General features: G+C 43.8%; 1 protein-coding gene across 3 annotated transcripts in view; it reads left to right on the top strand.

Annotated features, from left to right (window-relative positions):
* TRPM6 (transient receptor potential cation channel subfamily M member 6) overlaps positions 1-20,667 on the top strand; it is a 196,631-nt gene that overhangs the window by 36,956 nt on the left and 139,008 nt on the right. For 2 of the 3 annotated variants that reach the window (XM_078436941.2, XM_060610050.3), the window contains exon 1: positions 11,937-12,331. The exons of the other annotated variant lie outside the window; for it this stretch is intronic. In XM_078436941.2, the coding sequence (XP_078293067.2) occupies positions 12,314-12,331 (18 nt within the window). In that variant the 5' untranslated portion in view covers positions 11,937-12,313. Of the gene's footprint in view, positions 1-11,936; positions 12,332-20,667 lie in introns of those variants that run through there. 3 annotated transcript variants of the gene reach the window in all.

The raw sequence follows: 20,667 nt of genomic DNA, 5'->3' as shown, positions 1-20,667 counted from the left end.
CCTCAATGAATTCAGGGGTATTCTATGGCAAGGGTCCAAACAACACACGTGTGATTAACCTTTGTGCTTCTCGGTTGATAACCGCCTGGTCATGGCGATAACTAGGATTAAAGGAGACAGATGTGCCTCTAAACTCTAATCTTGGTCTGGTAAATGTTTTCTGGGCATCAAATCGTATTCTTCAACAACAACAACAAAAAAGTTGGTCAGGTATTTTAACTCTCTCTTTATTTTCTTTAACATTTTTTGCCTTTTCAGTCGCTCTTACGTAATATCTATCGAGTACCTGCCCTGCAGTTAACAGTGGGCAGTGCCACGGTGTGCCAAGGAAGGAGGTGAAAGAGCTTACAGTTTTGCTGGGGATTCACGATAGACACACGTAAGAAACAGCGAACGGGATAGTGTTGCATCCCCCTGTGTGTGTTTGTCTCGTTGCGTGTAAGCACACAGTAACGTAAGTAATACAAGCGTAAACAGACGCGGATGCTAAGCGGTGTGGCACAAACAGTTAGAAAACAGGCAAGATGCAGTTTGGAAATTATGTGAAGGGACAGCAAGCCAAGGCAGTCGGCAGGTGTGTGAGTCAGGTTGTTGGGCAAGGCTGTGCTGCAGAAAGCTCTGGAGCTGAGTGTTTCTCTTTCTTTTGACATAATTATGGATTCACGGGAAGTAGCAAGAATAGCACAGAGAGGCCTCGTGCGCCCTTCGCCGAGCTTCCCCTAATGGTAACAGCTTACACGACTGTCTGTCGTACAATATCAAAGCCGGCATATCCACATTGGGACAATCTACAGATCCTTTCCAGTTTTCTGTGCGCATGCTCCTGTGGAACTGAGCTTTGATAAATGAATTTCAAAAGACAAGAGGAATGAGGAAAAACTGGAAGAACCAAAACCTCACAGGGCAGTTCCTTTGCAGAGATGTCCTCTTTCTCTTTCCTTCCAGTGGGTCAGTATGCCACATGCCCCTTTGAACACTCACCACCCCCCTTACCTCGCCCGCCCCACCGGGCTTGGCTTGCTGCTTCCTCTTCACAAATGCTCCCTGAGCACTTCCTGCTGTGCTCTTACCCGGGGGTCCAAACGCAGGCAGTCTCCCTCCTAGAAGTCATCCGTTGTGTGAGCTGGTTTGTAAAGAAGCGGTCTGGAACCCGGAACCGATTTTCCCATGGAGACCGAGGTACAGAGGTGATGGGTTCCTGGCCTCTCTCCTGACCTGTGTCACTCAGGATGGAAACAGTCCTTATTCGGAAAAGTGTCTGTCATTGCTGCACATGGTGGTTGTGTGCTCCCTGGGAGTCAGGGAGAGGGATTCTCTGCTGTATCAGACGGATTCTTCTCTTAACAGGTCCCGTTTTGTAGCCACACTCTGCCACTGTGTACAGTGGGTGACGTTAAAGGGAACGCCCCTCCCCCCTTTTAAAAATGTTTATTCATTTATTTTGAGAGAGAGAGAGTGAGCCCTAGTGGGGGAGGGGCAGAGAGAGAGGAAGAGAGAGAATCCCAAGCAGTCTCTGCACTGTCCGTGCAGAACCCGACGTGGAGCTCGAACTCACAAACCGTGAGATCATGACCGAAGCCTAAACCGAGAGTCAGAGGCTTAACCGACTGAGCCACCCAGGTGTCCCTAGTTCTCCTCATCAGCTCTCCGTCTTGCACTTCCTGTGTCATCACGTATGGAACTGACAGTTCAGTGGGTCGACACTTGAATTACAGATTGCATTTGGTGTAATTGAAACCATTATGAAAGAAAGAGGCAAGGCCGTTTCTAGCTCCAGCAGCATCGGGGAGGAGCTCCCAGCACACCCAAGTGCCTCCATGATTCAGAACTTTGGAGAAGAGGTGTCTACCCAGAGAAATGACAGGGGCCACCCTCTGTTTGGTTTTCCTACTGAAATACGAAGCTGCCCTTGACACCTGTGGACAGAGTCAAGAAAGGAGCCCGGTCCCTTCCGGGCCACAAGCCCTATAATCCCCGGGTTTACACCACCCTTCTGGAAGAAGTTACACTGGGAACCTTGCACTTCCGTTCAGGCAATGTTGACCGACATCCTGCTCTTTTAGTTCTTTAGAACGAAACCTGCTATCGCTAAGTGCTCACTCTAACCGGGGAAGAAAGAGGCCAAGTGTCCAGACATCTCTGAGTAACAGCCTCCTGAAGTACTCTTGTTTTCTTGGGTGGTCCTGATACTGACTGGGTCCCATGACCATGATTACAGATCCTTTTCTATTTCTGCATACAGCCTCAAGGAGCGGCAATCGGGCTTGTGTCTTCTCGATGCTGTCCTAGTTGGGACTTTTAAGTCTATAAATAAGTGTGCCTGTCTCTTTAGATCTAGCTGACAGTCCACAGGAAAGTGTGTGTCGTCTAATCTCTGCTCATTTCAATGAGGAGATGCATTATTTGCAGCAATCATCTTCTCCTTTTGTGGTTTTTGATTTCCGTTACGCTATGACAATTTCGCAAAATATTTTATGGAAATATGATACTAATACTTGCACAAGTCCGGCTTTCCTCTGTCGATACAGTCATGCTGGCCTAAGCATACTAATGCCATTAAAAGCTAAAATGTTTCAACTTGCTTATTCTTCATACTTTTTTAATGAGAATCCCTGAGCCCCATAGCATATACTTAGCAGTTTACATCCGTTTCTTGGTAACTTTTAAAGTAAGAGAGGGTAATTTGGAGCAAGTATGATGCTTACCAAAGAGGTATAGATAATAAAGCTCTTACTTCCATTTAATTGGGTTGAATAAACGTTTCTTGCATGCTCGGCCATGTAAATGCGAGGTCAGGCAACGGGGAAGAAGCAATTCCTATCTTTACAAGGTGTACAGTCTAGTCAAAACAAAACAAAAGTTGATGAAGGCTATTAAATGAATATCCTTTGTTGTTGCACGAAGGGAAGTCTGTAATATTCAGAGGCCACAGTGATTGCGAAGAACGTCATGGCTGAAGGGAAGTGGGTTATAGGAAGGATTGTGAGTGGTGTAGGTGGGATGATTGCACAAACATGGGCTCTCTTGAGAATAAAAAAGGGTGCTATTCATATTTATGCCTGGGCTATACGTACTATCTGGGTCTATGTTAGGGCAACAGGGAGTAATGACGCCCCTCGTTAAAAGGCCAGATTTAGGGAGAATTGTCATGAATCTTTTTTTTTTTTTTAATTTTTTTTTAATGTTTATTTATTTCTGAGACAGAGCATGAGTGGGGAAGGGGCAGAGAGAGAGGGAGACACAGAATCCGAAGCAGGCTCCAGGCTCTGAGCTGTCAGCATAAAGCCTGACGTGGGGCTCGAACCCACAAACCATGAGATCGTGGCCTGAGCCGAAGTCAGTCGCTCAACCGACTGAGCCACCCAGGTGCCCCTGTCATGAATCTTAATGGTAGGAAAGCATATTGGTTTGTGTGGCTGCCATAAACGGATGGCTTAAACAATGGATATTTTATTGTCTCGTAGTTCTGGAAGTCAGAAGTTGAAAATCGAGGCATCGGCAGGGTTGGGTCTTCTGAGAGCTGTGAGGGAAGGATCTATTCCAGGCCCTGTCCTTGCTGGTAGAGGGTTATCTTCTCCCATCTATGTGTGACTCTGCACATGTCCACATCTCCCCTCTTCATAAGGACACCACTCATACTCGATTAGAGTCTAACTTAACGGCCTCATTTTAAATTGTTACCTCTGAAAAAATCCTGTCTCCAAAAAAGGTCACATTCTGAGGTGCTGGGGGTTAGGATTCCAACATACCTTTTTACGAGGGCCACAATTTCAACTAATAACAGGAGGGATGGTAGGAAATTGGCAAGAGTGCCACAATAGTAGAGAAGTTAACATCTGGAGAGTTGGTGGGCACTGTCCTCCTGGAACACATCATGATCAGGAGGCACATCTATTACTTTTGAATAAGATGGATAAGAGAGAATTAAAAAAATGAAGGATCAGTAGAGAAATGGGGACTTTTTAGGGGGCATTATTTGTGCTCCAAGAGTCCTCTTTCCAGATGGGCAATAAAGATTGGACACTGGTGACAGAGGGATCTTCAAGTGACAGTTGACTAGAGCGCCTACCGAGCTGTGGGATGCCCTGTCTGGGAGGAGCCACGGATAGGCTGGCCAGATTTTAGCACCTTAGCTGGTAATTCTCTGCTATGAGTCCTGACTTTCTTTACTTATGAAATGAAAGCTATTTTTTTCCTTCCCCTTTCTCCACAGGGATTTTACGGTTCACAGAATAATAAATATGATGAATTCTGAGCTCTGTGGAGGAACTACCTTGAGTTAGTTCAAAGTGTCTATAGTGACCAAAGTTTTGGGACACGTTCAAGAAACAGCATATCGAATTGATCCCTTATACTTGCAAAATAGTATGTGGAAGAAAAGTCAGGGAAAGGAATATACACTTTGCTTGACTTAGGTATTAGAGGCTTAGGTATAGAAATCTCAGACCTTCACGTTCTTGCAAAGTATAATCTGTACCTGTGTGTCCTTACTGTGAAAGGCCAATGGGAAACTTCATACATCATGATAATATGCGGATTCCTGCTGAAATTCACATAGAAATGTTTTCATTCTTATGTTGTTGCTCTTTCATTATTGATCTTGATCTCCGTCAGTATTGATGCAATAGTTTCCTTGGCAAAGAAGTTGGCATCAGGGTTTTGTGTTCAGTTAAACAGCTGTAGCCTGAACAAAATTATACTAGCCTGTGAGGTTAAGAAGCACCAGGCTATTGAGGGTAATAGATAAATCATAGAATATAAAAAAATAATAGCACTGGTTCTGAACTTTGGGCCCAAAGGGTCTGGGAAATGAGTGATTCACATTTTATTCATCAGAGGCAATAAATGATGAGAAAGAGTACAAAATGGGAATTTCAGGTAATCCCATAAGTCATTCCAAGATATGTGAGATTTTCACTTTTAATGAATTTTAAAAATTACAAAAATAATAAGATCACATTACAGAATACTTGGAAAAAACAAAAAGGAGCCATTTCTAATTTTTTGTCTACGTAGTTTTTTACATAGTTGAACTCATACAGTATATACTCCCTTCTAACTTCCTTCTCGGCTTTCCTTTGGAATCTTCTTTGTTAGCATTTTTCAACAGGTACATATTGCCCATATAATAATTTATTACTTCTCTAATAATAGCCTTTAAGCTAATTCCTAATGTACTATATAATTTTGATACGAATATCTTGTTATATGAATTAGCGTCGTACATAAGGTGTTTTTTGGGGCAAGAGTTCTAGATGTGATCTTTCTGGGTCCTAGGGTTGTAAAGCCTTCTTTGACAGCATTTTACTCTTAGGCGAGTAACACAGTCTCCATTTCACCAGAGCTGTGAAGTTCCTGAGTCTAGGCCTCAAGTGACCTTGCAGCCTCGACCCTCCCCCTCATGTAACGCTACCCAAACCACCATCCTGGGAGGAAAGACCGTGTAGAGAGAGACCAGCCAACCTTCAGAACCACACAGCCAACCCTCAGGATTTATTTACTTAAAATGGCCAGATAAATTTTGTGCTTGGATTACAGCAATTCCAGATTTAATATCTAAACATAATGACCTTATCTCAGAAAAGTTTGAGTTATCATAACTTCAAGGATATTACAGAAATGCCCGGGCATCTTTCTCATTAAGTAAACCATACACAATTTGTGTAGAGAAGGATGTAGAGGCCTCGTCGGCACTGGAAGCCTGCAGTTGCTTTGGCTGTGTAGACCTACTACTACCCTGAAAGCTGGCTGGAAGAAAAATGGGGCTTCGCTCAGCGTTTATAAATAACTTCACTGAAGGGACATGAAAACGAAATAAATAATAGCAAAATGAGACCTCAGTAGTAAATGAATTTGAGATTATTCTGGAGAGGACCTCCCGCAGGATGGAGACATCGTGGGCCTCCGAATCAGACAGACTGTCCACGGAATTCCAGTTTTGCTATTCAGCCTGTGACTCTGGGAAAGTTTTGACCTTTTTTGGCTCAGTTATTGTATAGAATGATGGTTAATAATGTCTTATTATTATTAATTATTATTATTATTATTATTATTAATGTCTCTATATAAGGTATATAACAAAATACCCAGCCCACAGTGAGTGCCCAATAAGTAGCCATTTCTTCCCTCCTTTATTCATGGCACACATTGATAATGTAAAGAATATCTCAGAAGGAATACTTAAAATATATTAAGTCAAAATGCTTTTAGGGGTGCTTGGGTGGCTCAGTCGGTTAAGTGGCTGACTTCGGCTCAGGTCATGATCTCACGGTCCGTGAGTTTGAGCCCCGTGTTGGGCTCTGTGCTGACAGCTTGGAGCCTTGAGACTGCTTTGGATTCTGTGTCTCCCTCTCTCTCTGCCCCACCCCTGCTTGTGCTCTGTCTCTCTTTCAAAAATAAACATTAAAAAATAAATTTAAAAAAATGCTTTTAAAAGACTCTCATTATTTATTTATTTGAGAGAGAGAGTGCCCAGGCGCGAGCAGGGGAGGGGCAGGGGGAGAGAGAATCTTAAGCAGGCTCCATGCCCAACCCAAAGCTCCATCCCACGTCCATGAGATTGTGACCTGAGCCAAAATCAAGAGTCAGATACTTAACCGACTGAGCCACCCAGGCGCCCCTAAAAGGCTCTAGTTTTAGTTCAAGGGATTACATACATAGGATTTTTATAACTTTCTGTGAGGTTCTATTCACTTAGAAATAAGTTAAAAAGAAAAAAGGCAGTGCTGTATAAATGAGTCAGGTGTGGAGGGTTCAGTTAGTTGGTTTCTTCCACTTAAGCCACATATTTTCTGTCTTTCAGTTTTCTCACCTAAAATGCAATAGTGAAATTCCTTAAGCTACCAGAATACTTGTTCCATGGATGAGCAGCTGTGGCTCCCCTTTCAGGGAAAACATAGCAGGTTGAATAGTGGGTTTGGGGTTTTTTGTTTTTTCTTCCAAGTAACTTAATCAAGAGGAAAGGATTAAAGGTTAAAATGTTAGTACTGGTAGACATTTCCTGTCAAATAAATATATTCTTGGTTCTGATATATGCAAGTGATAAAAACCAATCTCTGACTCATACAGTTCGTTATCCAACTAAATTTTTAATGAACGCTCATTATGTTCAAGGTGTATGTAAAAAAGAAAACAAAACAAAACAAAACAGTAGATCTTTACAGCTGCATAGACCTGTGTTCAAATTTTCATTGGCCTCACACCTTACAAGTTGAGAAACCGGTGAGACTCACAGTGAAGATTTCTGACCTTCAGTGAATCCTCACAGAGATTCTGTGTGGAAAAATATTAAGGAAAAGAATGAGAAAATAAACTGAGTTACGCATTGCCTCACAATGAATAACCCCCAAATTTAGTGGCTTAAAATAGCATCGGATGATAATGCCACATAATTCTGAGGGTTGGCTCGTCTCTCCACGTGGTCTTTCTTCCCAGGATGGTGGGCTAGGGTAAGGTTCCCAGGGGCTGAAGACCGAAGCTTTCAGGGCTGCTTGGGGCCTAGACTCAGGAATTTAAACCCTGTCACTGTGGCTGTATTTTATTGGCCACAAGTTTAGTTCGGATTGAGGGCTGTGGAGAAGAAATGGAGCCACTGCATGGGGCGGGGTAGGGGTGGGGGCTGTCGCAGAGTCACATCGCAAAGAGGTGTGTGCTGAGATGGAAGGAGTTTGCGGCCATCCACCAGATTCAGCTGGCCCGGCAATTTGTTACAGGTGCTCAACCAGTTTTAAGACCCTTCTTATCCTCCCTCCAGTAATCATTCAGAGTTGAATGTGAAGGTACAGTTCTGGTGGAGCTTAGGTTTTGGCGTCATCATCTATAATGCACACTTTATTTTTTATTTTTTTTAAAGACTCTTTTTTTTAAATGTTTCATTTATTTTTTGAGACAGAGAGAGAGAGAGAGAGAGCGAGAGCATGAGCAGGGGAGAGGCAGAGAGAGAAGCAGACACGGAATCCAAGGCAGGCTCCAGGTTCTGAGCTGTCAGCACAGAGTCTGACCAGGGCCTCTAACTCACAAACTGCGAGATCATGACCTGAGCCGAAGTTGGACGTTTAACCAACTGAGCCACCCAGGTGCCCCTGTAATATACACTTTAAAAGAGCACCCACAGCTGCTTGAAGCTACCAAAGTGGGCTGGTGCAACAACGTTGTGTGATAGGATGTCCAGTTAAATTTGAACTTTGGATAAGCAATGAATAATTTTTTAATGTAAGTTTGCCTTCCCTTGTTAACAGTTTGGCTATATTCTTCTAGAATTTGCCTGTGCATATTCCAGTCTACACATAGAAATCTTAAAAAGTGGAATGATACTTACTTTTACTAGTTGCTGTTTTCCCTTTCTATTATCTGTACATTTAGATCTAACTCATTCTTTTGAAAGCTGCATGGTGTTTCACGGCATGGACTCACCACAGTTTATTTCAATGTTCACGACGGCCGTGTGAGTTGTTAGCAATCTTTATTCATTATAGAAAGTGCTACTACATATATCCTTATATACACATCTTTGAGTATTTCCGAAATATGGAGCCCTAAGATGGGCACTGTGATGGAAAAGGACACGCCTTCAATCAGAATTCTAAAATGCCTTCAAAAAGGGTATCATTTTGGGGTGCCTGTGTGGCTCAGTTGGTTAAGCATCCGACTTTGGTCATGATCTCACGGCTCGTGGGTCCAAGCCCCACATTGGGCGCTGTGCTGACAGCTCAGAGCCTGGAGCCTGCTTAGGATTCCGTGTCTCTGTCTCTCTCTCTGCGCCTCCCCTGATCATGCTCTGTCTCCATCTCTCTCAAAAATAGGTGAACATTTTTAAAAAAAATTTTTAAAAAGGGTATTGTTTTAAACTTTCACAAAAAGTATTTTAGAGTTCCTGTTTCACCTTGCCAGCCATTAATAATTTAATCTTTGGTTATGTAATAGGAGAAATAATCCATTTTCATAGCAAATAGAGAAATAAATTGGGAGCAGATTCCCTTTAGAAGCACTGAATAAGAGAGAAATTTATTCAGTAAGCAGAAGAAAATAGATTGCTTCCTTTCAAAAGGAAATTTGGGGCACCTGGGTGGCTCAGTCAGTTGAGCATCCGACTGTCAATCTCGGCTTAGGTCATGAACTAACGGTCGTGAGGTTGAGCCCCGTGTTGGACTCTGTGCTGACAGTGTGGAGCCTGCTTGGGATTCTCTTTCTCCCTTTCTCTCTCTGCTCCTCCCCCATGCGCATGCTCTATCAAAATAAGCAAATAAACGCTTTAAAAATAGGAAATTTGTAGCCGTTTGGGAAAATAAATGCGTGAAATTCAAACTCAAACCCTTGGTTTTGAATAGGAACGTCTAAAAACAGAGACAGTTAACAGGAATGGACTAGGGGAGCTGAATTTCATCCTTCATTACTGGCCATACACCTTCATCTGACTTCTTCAATTCATAACCCATTCCTTTAAACTTTCCCCACTTGTGGAACACCACACAGTAGGCTTATCATAGTTTCCACTACCCCCTTCAGAATACCATGGCATTTGTTTTGTTTCCTTTATGCTTCAGAAAGGAAAGTGGTGACCACAAACTAGAGGTGATCATATGCCCTGATGCATTGGGCAAGAGGTTTCCCATGGTGCTGTCTCTTCTTGGTGTAAAGGCACAGAGCTTTTTCCCCCCCCCCCCCTCATTTTCTCCCCGTTGGCTGTCCAGAGAGGCTGGGAAGTATTACTGTGCAAAAACCCCAACAACCCTCACTCCTGTCCAAATAAAGGAAACCCAACCAAAACAATTCCAAGCTTGAAGCAATTCTCTCCAAGAGAAGAACGCGTATCTTAGAAGCTACCCCTTAGCGGCTTCCAATTACCGGGACTCATTAAGATCTTCACACATTAAAAAAAAAAAAAAAATGTCATCATACCCATTTTTCTCTGCTGAAAAATCAGCTGTTCCTTTCCATTCTGAAATCTCATATTGACTTTAAAACCATGTTGGGTCAGGAATCAAACATTTACAAGGTCTAGGATAAAAAAGGGAGGTCTGACAAAGCCGAAGACATAGGAGTTAAGAATGGGCAAAAGAAGAAAAGTCTAAGGGAGGGCAACAAATGAGAAAATACAACGCTGTTTCTGTTGACGAGGGTTACCAATGGTGCCCCAGGTACTGTTTCATTTTTTATTGTTCCTCCTCCTACAAACTCAAACTCCTTGCAGACTGGACAATGTCTTATTCATCTTTGTTTTTCCAACACCCAGCAGGATACCTGACAAACAGTCTGTGTTCAGGAAATATTTTTTGGCCTGAATCACAAGCCACACTAGACTACTGATGAACATTCTAAAGTTTAAATTTCATAGCTAGTCTCTGGGCATAGGTATATTTATGGCCAGAAGACTTCTATAGATAAGCCTTTAAGTTGATCAAGGTGCTTGTAAAAGATGCAGATTCCCCGGCCCCACCCCAGAGATTCCAATACAAGTGGTCTGGGAGGGGTGGGTGGGGCTCTGGGAATCTGCAGTTTTCACTGATGGCTCAGGTGTTTCAGATCCAGCTTGGGAACCGAAGGCAGCTTGTAAACTAGCCCATCAGATGCCATACGCCCCGGAATTGCCCTGGTATATCCTGGTATGGCTGTGGTATTTTAGACTTTGTGCCTTGTAGCTTGATCTGAAACGAACATATAACCATACCAACACGTAAATGTACCAAAGATTAAATAAGAAGATAGTGATCACAGTGCACCAAGATTCCGAAGAACCTTGGATCTCAAATGTCCAGTCTTCTTGGCAGGTCTGCAGATTTCTGAGAGCTCCAGTCCCTAGAGACCTAACAGGGGCCATACATGGAGGAACACCAATCAAGGCATGCTTAACTGCCTTAGGTGGGAGCTTCTGAACCTGTTAACTGCTTACAGATCATTAACAGTTTGAAGGAGATGGGTCAAGGAGAGGAAAGATTGAATGTGTTAATAGGAAAACAAAATGTTACTACACATATGAGAGGTTCAAGTTTTCTAATAAAGAAATGTTTGTTAAAACCACACTGAGAAATGGGGGGGGGGGGGGGAACCCATGTCTGCAAATGTGAGCTCCCTGGGCAGAAATTCAGAATGGACTAAAATGGTAGGCGCCCCTAATCTGAAGTCAATAATCAGGGATGAATAGCTAGCATTGTTAATTACAACACTTGTAATTAATTACAAGTGAGAATGACTTCTGCCAGCATACTGGGATCCACTCATAGTCACAGACCCAGCCTTAATCAAGACTCCTAGCTAGGAGAATGCACTGAAAATACACCGAAACCGGGAAAGCATTTGTATTGGCCCTTTGTGGATTTCTTTTGTTCAGTACAAGCTCTGAGGAAGGTGGGTTTATTTGCTGTCATTCCCACGGCATAGATAAGTAAACTCAGGTGCCAAGGGGTCCCTTGGCATACCCACTAACTCCTCCATAGTAAAAGTGCTATAAGGGTAAATGTCTCGTGTCCTCCCCCCACCACAGTGACTCAACAAGAACAATGCAATACCACAAATCTGTCTGTTGCTGAACATTCCATTTGACCCTCACCATACTCTTTTCATTTAGGTAAGGTCGACACATCTTTTCTACACAGGCGGTAACTGAGGGGAAAAAGTATCATGACAAATCTACAGGGCTGTAAAAGGCAGCGAGTGGAGGTGGAGCCCAGATCTGACTCCACAAGTCAGAAGCTCAGATAAGGCTTTGCTAGCGGGGCCTGCAAGTCAAGGATGAAGGCCCGACGGGCTGTGGAGCGCTCACAGGTAGGCAGGGCAGCCCAGGCTTGGTGGGGCAAAAGAGCCTTAGGCCACTCACCTGATCTGCACCCAGGGCCCTGGGCGGCTGTGGGTGGGGCCAGTCGCAAAAGTATCTAACTCGGATCTAGAATAGCTAGGACTTACGAAATACCTGCTCTCCCTAGCCCTCGGGTCTCCACCAGAAGCTGATTATCATCTCTGAGGTTTTGGCCAATGCAGGGCACCCACTAAAGGGCTGGTCCCGCAGTCGCCGGTCCAGAAGCTGGGATGGGGCCAGCGCAGAGGTGGTGTCAGAGCGGAAACCTAACGGGGCACGGGGTTCAGCTTAGGGCGGTAGGGACGCGTTCTCTGGTTCCGCTCGGGGCCGGTGGCAGAGGAGACCGGACGTGGCGTGAGCCGGACGCAGGGAGGAGAGAAGGCGCAGCTCGGAGCGGCCGGGGGGCACGTCTGGCCGGCGGCGATCCGGCCCAGCCGGGCGCCGCGGTTCCCGGAGCCCGCGGAAGAAGTGCCCAGGTGCTGTGTGCGCCCCTGCGCGGCCCCGCGCGGGAGTCCGGGAGCGATGAGAGTGCAGGTCAAGGTAAACTCGGGCCCCTGACCTCGCGCCGCCGGGATCGCGGTCTGGGGCCTTGCGGACCGGCTCCTCTCCACTCCTGGCCAGCAGCGGGGCTGGAATTCTGGGGGCTTGGAGAGGGAGGGCGCCCGCAGCCGCTGGGGACCCTTGGGAAAGAAGTGCGCTTGGGGACCTAGGGAGAGGAGTGGAGACCTTGGTCTCGTCAGGCAGCCAGACCTCAAGGTGGCTATCACTTACCTTCTTTGTCCGGACTGGCGCACACTGTGTAGACATACACATAACGTCTACTGGGCGCATCGTGTTTCATTCTTTTCGGCACAGACTGGTTGTTAGGAGCACTCTCTTTGGAGCCAGATCACCTGAATTAGCGTATCAGCTCCGCCACTAACTAGGATCCTAAGCAAGTTACTCAATCTGTGTGCTTCTGCCTCCTCATCTGGAAAATGAGATAATAATGTTTATAATTTGAAGATTCAATGAGCTGCTTCATATGCCATGCACTTAGAAAATAGCGCCCAACGCACTTGGCCCATTGCAAAACTTTGCAATTGTTAATCACCTCATCTTGGCAGTAACCCTGTGAGGTTTATCGTCACCCCTCCCCCCACCCCACCCTAACTCACTGGTTTACAGGTGAGAAAAATGAAGGAGGAAAACAGCTTTAAACCCAGGGTGGTGCTTTACAACACTAAGAATATAAGTATTCTATCTACGCAAAAGATTTTGATCATTTGCTCTAGGGCGAAGGTGGGGTCACCCCTCACTGCCAGAGTGGAAACCAAGTTCTTTAATTTCTTTCTCCTGGTATACAAATGTTGATGTTCATTTTTCATCTGCTTTGGATTCTTCCACGACTGACAAAGTGTTAAGTGTTCTGATGAGACTGACATCTGAGTGTGTAAGAATCTGGCCATTTCTTACTCCCTCCCCTCCCCCCCCCCCCCCCCCCCCCAGTTTCCCCCTCCCCAACCTTCCAGGGATTGGAAATCATTTGAGATGGGACTCAGCATCAGCCTCATTTTGGGGGCCAAAATTACAGACTAGTAGTCTAGTATTAAACTTGCCTCGATAGACAAGGGTATGAATAGGACTTTGAACCGATTGTACCCTGGAGAAGAGGGAAAAGCCCCATACAGCACACTGGTGATTTGGAACAAATTTTGGTCATATCTTGGCTATTTACAATTTTCTATCTTGGCTCATGCTTTTGGCAGGACATCCATGCCCGAACTGTCAAGGTTTGGTAAATATTGGACCTGAAGTATGTCTTGCCTCCTTTTGTTTCTCAATAGATTTTTGGTCATGGGTAAATCCGGACAGGCTGAGGAGCCCAAACACTCTTAGAGGGACTTTCGTTACACTTCTGTAGAACCGTCCAGCGTTGGAACTCAAAGCATCCATCCTACCTGTAACTCAGTTATTCCTTTGTGTCCCATTAGAAACCACCATGGCAACTATTTCCTATTAAAAAAAAATTGGGGCACCTGGGTGACTCAGTCACTTAAGCATCCGACTGACTATTGATTTCAGCTTAGGTCATGATCTCATAGGTTGTGAGATCAAGTCCCACATCGGGCTCCCTGCTGGGCATAGAGCCTGCTTAAGATTCTTAAGATTCTCTCTGTCTCTCCCTCTCTCCCTCCCTCCCTCTCTCTCTCCCTCCCTCCCTCTCTCCCTCCCTCTCTCTCTCCCTCTGCCCGCACCCCCCTCCCCACTGCCACTCACTCTCTTTCTCTCTATCTCTATCTCAAAAAAAAATCATTGTGAAGTAAGATATTCCAGTGTGGGTCCCAGTTGTGTTTTTTTTTTTCTTTTTTACCTCTTAATTTTATTGAAGTTGTGTATACACATAGTTCAGAGTCAAATAATTCCATAAGGTTTGTTATTAAAAATAGCAGCCCCCCCCCCATCATTTCCTGCTTTTCAGAAAGAGCATTTCATGTTCATCGCTTTTAGCTTGTTAGTACTTACTCATGCCCTAAATAATACCTACGTTGCTCTTTCTTGATTTTTCGGGTGTAGTCATCATGTATTATCTTTCCAGGTGGAGTATGAGAATTTAAATTTCTTTTGCATTCCTGCAACTACCATTCACATGCATCCTTCCTGTTCTTTACACCATAATTTTTAGTTAGGTCAGTATTCAGTACAGCCAATGGTATTATGCCTTCTTACACACTGTTAAAAGCTGAATTATGTACTATAGGATCACTCCTCCTTTCTGACTTTTGTTTCCCCCCAGAGTTGTCTTTCTGTGTTTCCAGAATTTTCTATGGTGTTTTCAATAATTTAACTGACAAGTTCTTTGCCAGTTACTTAAATCTTCTCTTAAGATGATCCCATTTTAGCCCCTATTTCAACCAATTTTATCTCAAGTACAGCTGTCTGACCTGATTTGCCAGCCCAGACTGGTTGCTCATGATGTTGGATGCACAGCTGTTACTTTGGGGTCTGCCTTCAGCAGCATGAAGGAGGAAAACAGCTTTCAACCCAGGGCGGTGCTTTACAACACTAAGAATTTGCCTCTGTCACGATGGGTCTTGTTTCTTCTATCCCATGTCTTCTTGATTTTTTCTACCATTTTGTTGGGACACTTATTCCAGTAGCTCTCTGAGAAAGGGTACACATAAAGTGAACTGAACTGATGTATTTAAAAAAAAATTTTTTTTTTAATGTTTACTTATTTTTGAGGGTGACAGAGACAGAATGTGAGTGGGTTGGGGCAGAGAGAGAGGGAGGCACAGAATCCGAAGCAGGCTCCAGGCTCAGCTCCAAGCTGTCGGCACAGAGCCTGACGTGGGGCTTGAACTCATGAGCCGTAAGATCATGACCTCAGCTGAAGTTCGATGCTCAACCAACTGAGCCACCCAGGCGGCCCCTGAACTGATGTATTTTTAATGACAAATTATCCTTTCAGATTTTTTGCCCTCAAAAAAAATTCCACTAACAATGCAAAAACAATTTCTTGTGGTAAATAATTTAAACAGTACCAATAGAAATTCAAACAGGGAGCCTGGGTGGCTCAGTCGGTTAAGTGTCCGACTTCGGCTCAAGTCATGATCTCGCGGTTCGTGAATTCAAGCCCCGCATCGGGCTCTGTGCTGACAGCTCAGGGCCTGGAGCCTGCTTCGGATTCTGTGTCTCCCTCTCTCTCTGCCCTTTCCCTGCTCACGCTCTTTCTCTCTCTCAAAAGTAAAAAAATGTTAAAAAAGAAGAAATTCAAACAGAAGTTTCTTTTTCCATCCTTCAACCTCATCTCTCTAATCAGAGGCATTCCAACTGTTGGATTTGGAGCATTGAGTCATTTTTCTGGATTCATTCAGTCAACAGATATTTATAAATTTATGAGTGCCAACCATGTGCTAAGACCCGTTCCAGAACCTGGAAATATACAGTGAACAAAACTTATTTTTGAGCTGGAGAGGAATGGTGCGATGTTTCTTGATGCTGGAATTTAGCTCCACTGCCACTTGGGTTAGCTTGTTGTTCTTTTTCTGGAATACGAACATGGCATAGTCAAGGCTGTGTCTGTCTCTGCCTGTCTCTCTTGTGCATACAAAATCATGATAGTTATAAATTGAACTTCATAACCTGTGTGTCACCAGAGCAACATCATCATACTCCTGAGATATAGAGAGAGATTTTCTGAGTCGATAAACAGAATGTGGTGTGTTTACACACACACACACACACACACACACACACACACACACACACACTGGAATATTTAGCCTTAAAAAGGAAAAAAAAATCTGACACCTGCTAAAACATGGATGAACCTTGAAGATGTTATGCTAATTAAAATGGGCAGTCATAAGAAGACAAAGACAAATTATAAATTATATGATTCCACTTATATAATGTATATAAACTAGTCCAGTTCAAAGAAAGGAAAAGTGGACTGGAGGTTGTTAGAGGCTGGGGGAAGAGGGAAATGAGTTATTTAACGGGTGTAAAGGTTCAGTTTTACAGGATGAAAAGTTCTGGAGATTGGTTGCACAAATATGTGACTATATTTAATAATACTAAACCACACACTTAAAAATAGTTAAGATGGCAAATTCCACATGATACGTATTTTACCACAATTAAACAAAAAAAATAGATTTTCACATAAACCCCATAATGGAGTTCATCCTATCACTTGATTAGGGTGACTGAACCTAGTTGTAGTTGGGTTCAGCTGCTGCCTGGGATCCCCGGCTTTCTAGGGCATGCGAGGGGGTGGCCATGGATTGCCCTGGGGACTTTCTTTTGATGCGCTTAGCACTAGAATGTTTGGCAGGTCGCCTTGATGGGGTGGCCTAATGCTGCTTTCCTTTTCTTTCCATGGTGATTCCATATCTCTGAGGAAGAGGTCGTCAGTTATTTATAGTACAGATAAACTCTCGAGACTATCTCAGAGTGCCGTGACCAGTTACGCAATAGGGAGCAGTGACAAGTGGTAGTTTTGATTGGCTTGGAGGTTGCGTTCTTTTTCTGAGTTTGTAAGCATGTGCCTCTTGAGGGCCTCCTGATGCATTTTGATTGGAAACGAAGAAGTTTACTTGGTAGCACAGGCAGGTGCCTTCCCTGCATTTTTCCTGCTAGCGTTTGCTTTGCAGCCCTCTGTGGAGTGATTCTGTGCTATGCTGGCTCTGGTTCTTGAAACACTAGGAATGGGTAAAGGTCAGGTATTCCAGAACCGCAATGGTGCCATACATGTTGACTAGAGAGATCAGCCTGGCAGATTTGATCATGCTCTATTCTCCTTTTCTCTAAACTACGTATGGCCATCATACAGAAGTTTCTTCCAGGCAAACTCCAAGCCTACTGGAATGAATGAGTATGGGCAACCAAGGTTCTCTCCTCACTTTGCAGATTGTGGATTCAAAGCTTCTTACAATGGTCATTTTTGATGTGAGCAGACCATCTGGTCCAGGGTCTGTCCGTCAGAAACTTGGCCTTTCCGTAACAGGTGTGTGCGGTGACCTTGGAGAATATATACTTTCTTGGGATTTTATTTCTCTGCAAGATTAGCATACTTTTTATCTTCCCTAGTATTGGAGTGTGTTGGGATATAGGCCAGGAGGGGCCCCTCAAATTGCCCACACCAACTAAAGATACTTAGAGCCAGGTAAAACTTTCCTTGTGATTAGATCACAGAGCCTGATAACGCCATTTTGGAATGTCTGGCATGTTCTTGATCACTGATTTTCCTTAGTTGTAATCAAAAAAGGAACATAATGCGGTAATTAAGTCTCTAGAAGTATCAGCAGGAAGGTGAGAAGAGTAATAAAAGGAATAGTTGGAAAGGTAGTTTTACTGCTGGCTGCATGCCCTTGTGCCTTAGGCAAGCTTACCTCAGTTTCCTTACCTATAAAGCAAATAGCTACCCTTCACTGGCCACCTCCTTCTAAGAGCTATGAATGTGCTTTGAGGCAGAAATTCCTCTGAAAATGCAATGAAAGCAATAGATCAGGAGCTCAAAAACTCAAACTCAAAACCAGGCCTACTGGGGACTCAGGTTTACTGAGCCCTGACTAAAAATGGCTGCCCACCGTTGGCCCCACCTGTCACCAAGCTGCAATGCAAGCTTAGTATTGCCAGATTCTGCTTTGCTCCCCGCCCCCCTCCTTGTTATAGAAGAACAGATGTACAGATTCTTCTTTTTTTTTTATATTTATTTTGAGAGAAAGAGAGCCCACGTGCACGCACATGTGCTTGAGTGGGGAAAGGGCGGAGAGAGAGGGAGACAGAATCCCAAGCAGCCTCCACGCTGTCAGTGCAGAGCCCAACTTGGAGCTGATTCCACCTATGAGAGATCCTGACGGCAAGATCATGACCCCAGCCGAAATCGAGTTGGACGTCCAACTGACCGAGCCACCCAGGTGCCCCAGATTCTTTCTTGAATGTAAAACCTCTTGATTTCTACATTTTGGTAGTTGCTTGTGAAGATTTTTGAAGAAATTTTATTGGTTGAATGACACATATTTGTGGTTTGCTTTCTGCCTGTGGGCTGTTATTTATATGAACACAGTAGTCCCTTCTTAATCTTTGGTTCTGTTTTCTACGGTTTCGTTCAACCACAGTCTGGAGGCAGATGATCCTCCTTCAACAGCTCCTCACAAGGTCATGTAGCGTCACACTACGTCACTGGCCTACGTCATTCACCTCCCTTCATCTCTTCACACAGGCATTTTATTATCTCACGTCATCGTCATAAGGATGAGCACAATACAAGGTGTTCGGAGGCAGAGAGAGATCCCATTTACATAATTTATTGTAATTGTTTATTATTATTATTGTGCCTAATTTATAAATTAAACTTTATCATAGGTATGTGTGTGTAGGAGAAAATGTAGCATACCTAGTACTCAATACTATCCACTCTTTCATGCGTCCAGGATCCTCCATGGATAAAGAGGGACCATTGTACTTTTCTGTGATGGGTCAGTCTTTCTGCCTGTGCTGCTCCCCACTGAGAAACTTTTGAGTAATTCACATATTACTTTATTTATTTAATTTATGTATTTATAAGTAGTCTCTACGCCCAATGTGGGGCTCGAACTCACAACCCTGAGATCAGGAGTTGCACGCTCTACCAACCGAGCCAGGCAGGCACCCCCAATTCACCTATTCAAAGTATACAATTTAACGGCTTTTAGTATATTCACAGAATTGTACATCTGATCACCACAGTCAATTTTAGAACATATTTATCATCCCTAAAAGAAACCCCACACCCCTTAGCTGTTAACCCCCAGTCCCTCTATCCCCACCAGCCCTAGACCACCGCTGATCTACTTTCTGCCACTATAGATCTGCCTGTTCTGGGCATTTTATATAATGTAGGAATATAATGCAGGAATACAGTATGTATTCCTTTTTGTCCGGTTTCTTTCCTTTATTGTAAGGTTTTCAAAGTTCATCCATGTAGCATGTATCACTACTTCATTTTTTTTTTTTTTCTGTATTGCTGAATAATATTCCATTGTATGGATATAGCACATTTGTCCATTCAACAGTTGGTAGACAGTTGGGTTGCTTTTGATTTTTGGCCATTATGAACAATGGTGCGGTGAACATTCGTATACAGGTTTTCGTGTGGACATGTATTTTCATTTCTTTTGGGTGGGCATCTAGAAGTGGACTTGGTGATTCTACGTTTAGCCTTTTGAGGAAGTGCCAGACTGGCTTCCAAAGAGACCATGCCATTTTACATTCTCCCCAGCAATGCATATGATAGTTTCAACTCGCCAACACTTTGTTTGTCTTCTTGATCATAGTCGTCCTAGTGGGTGTGAAGAGGTATCTGTTGTGGTTTAGAGTTGCGTTTCCCTAATGACTAATGATGCTGAGGCTTTTCATGTGTTTATTGGCCATTTGTATGTCTTCTTTGGAGAACTGTCAGTTCAGATCCTTTGTATGGCACTTATTTTTGATCCAGCTCTTGAGATTTTCTCCTGGGAAATGCGCATATTCACATCCACACAAAAGGTGGTACAGGTGATATCCCCTTATCTGCAGGAGATATGTTCCAAGACCCCCCAGTGAACACCTGAAACTTTGGATAGTATCAAATCCTATACATAGTGTTTTTTTCCTACATGTACGTACCTGTGATAAAGTTTTACTTATAAACTAGGTCTAGTAAGAGATGACACCTCTAGTAAGAGATGACTCTCAACAGCTAATAATAAACAATTGTAACAATATACTCTAATAAAAGTTATGCGAATGTGATCTCTCTCCAAATATCTTATTGTACTGTACTCAGCCTTCTTGTGATGATATGAGATGAAGGGAAATGAATGATACAGGCCTCGTGACATTGTGTTGGGCTCCTATTGACCTTCTGATGATTTGTTAGACTGCGATTGACTGCAGGTAACTGAAACCATGGACAAAGAAGGACTGCTGTGCACAGTTTCTAGGGGTTCATGACCCTCTTGATATTTCTCTACGGATCTGACGGTACCCATAGAAAACATGCTATGTAGCAGGGGTTTTTCTGGGCATTTCATATGCATGCTCTTATTCATATTATCTACTAGGGACCTTGTGGGATTCATGTGAGGATCAGATGTTCAGGCAAGTGATTTGTGAACCATAAATCACTATCCAACTTCAGGGGTTGCTGTAGGTCTATGAACTCCGTAGGTAAGTGATAGTGAGGTGGATGGAGTTGTTAAGGCCATGAGCTAGAGTCAGACTGCCCATGTTTGGATCCTAGTGTCACTTTTATGAGCCATTGTGTTTTGGGGCAATCATTCAGTGTCTCCGACTCAGTGTTTTCATTTGTAAAGTGGAAATAACAACCGACCTACTTCCCACATCTTGGGAAGTTAACATAAAGTGCT

Source organism: Panthera onca, chromosome D4, assembly GCF_046562875.1.
Source record: "Panthera onca isolate mPanOnc1 chromosome D4, mPanOnc1 haplotype 2, whole genome shotgun sequence".
NCBI lineage: Eukaryota > Metazoa > Chordata > Mammalia > Carnivora > Felidae > Panthera > Panthera onca.
Note: the sequence above shows the minus strand (reverse complement) of the source record. Positions and strands in the feature narration are given on the sequence as shown.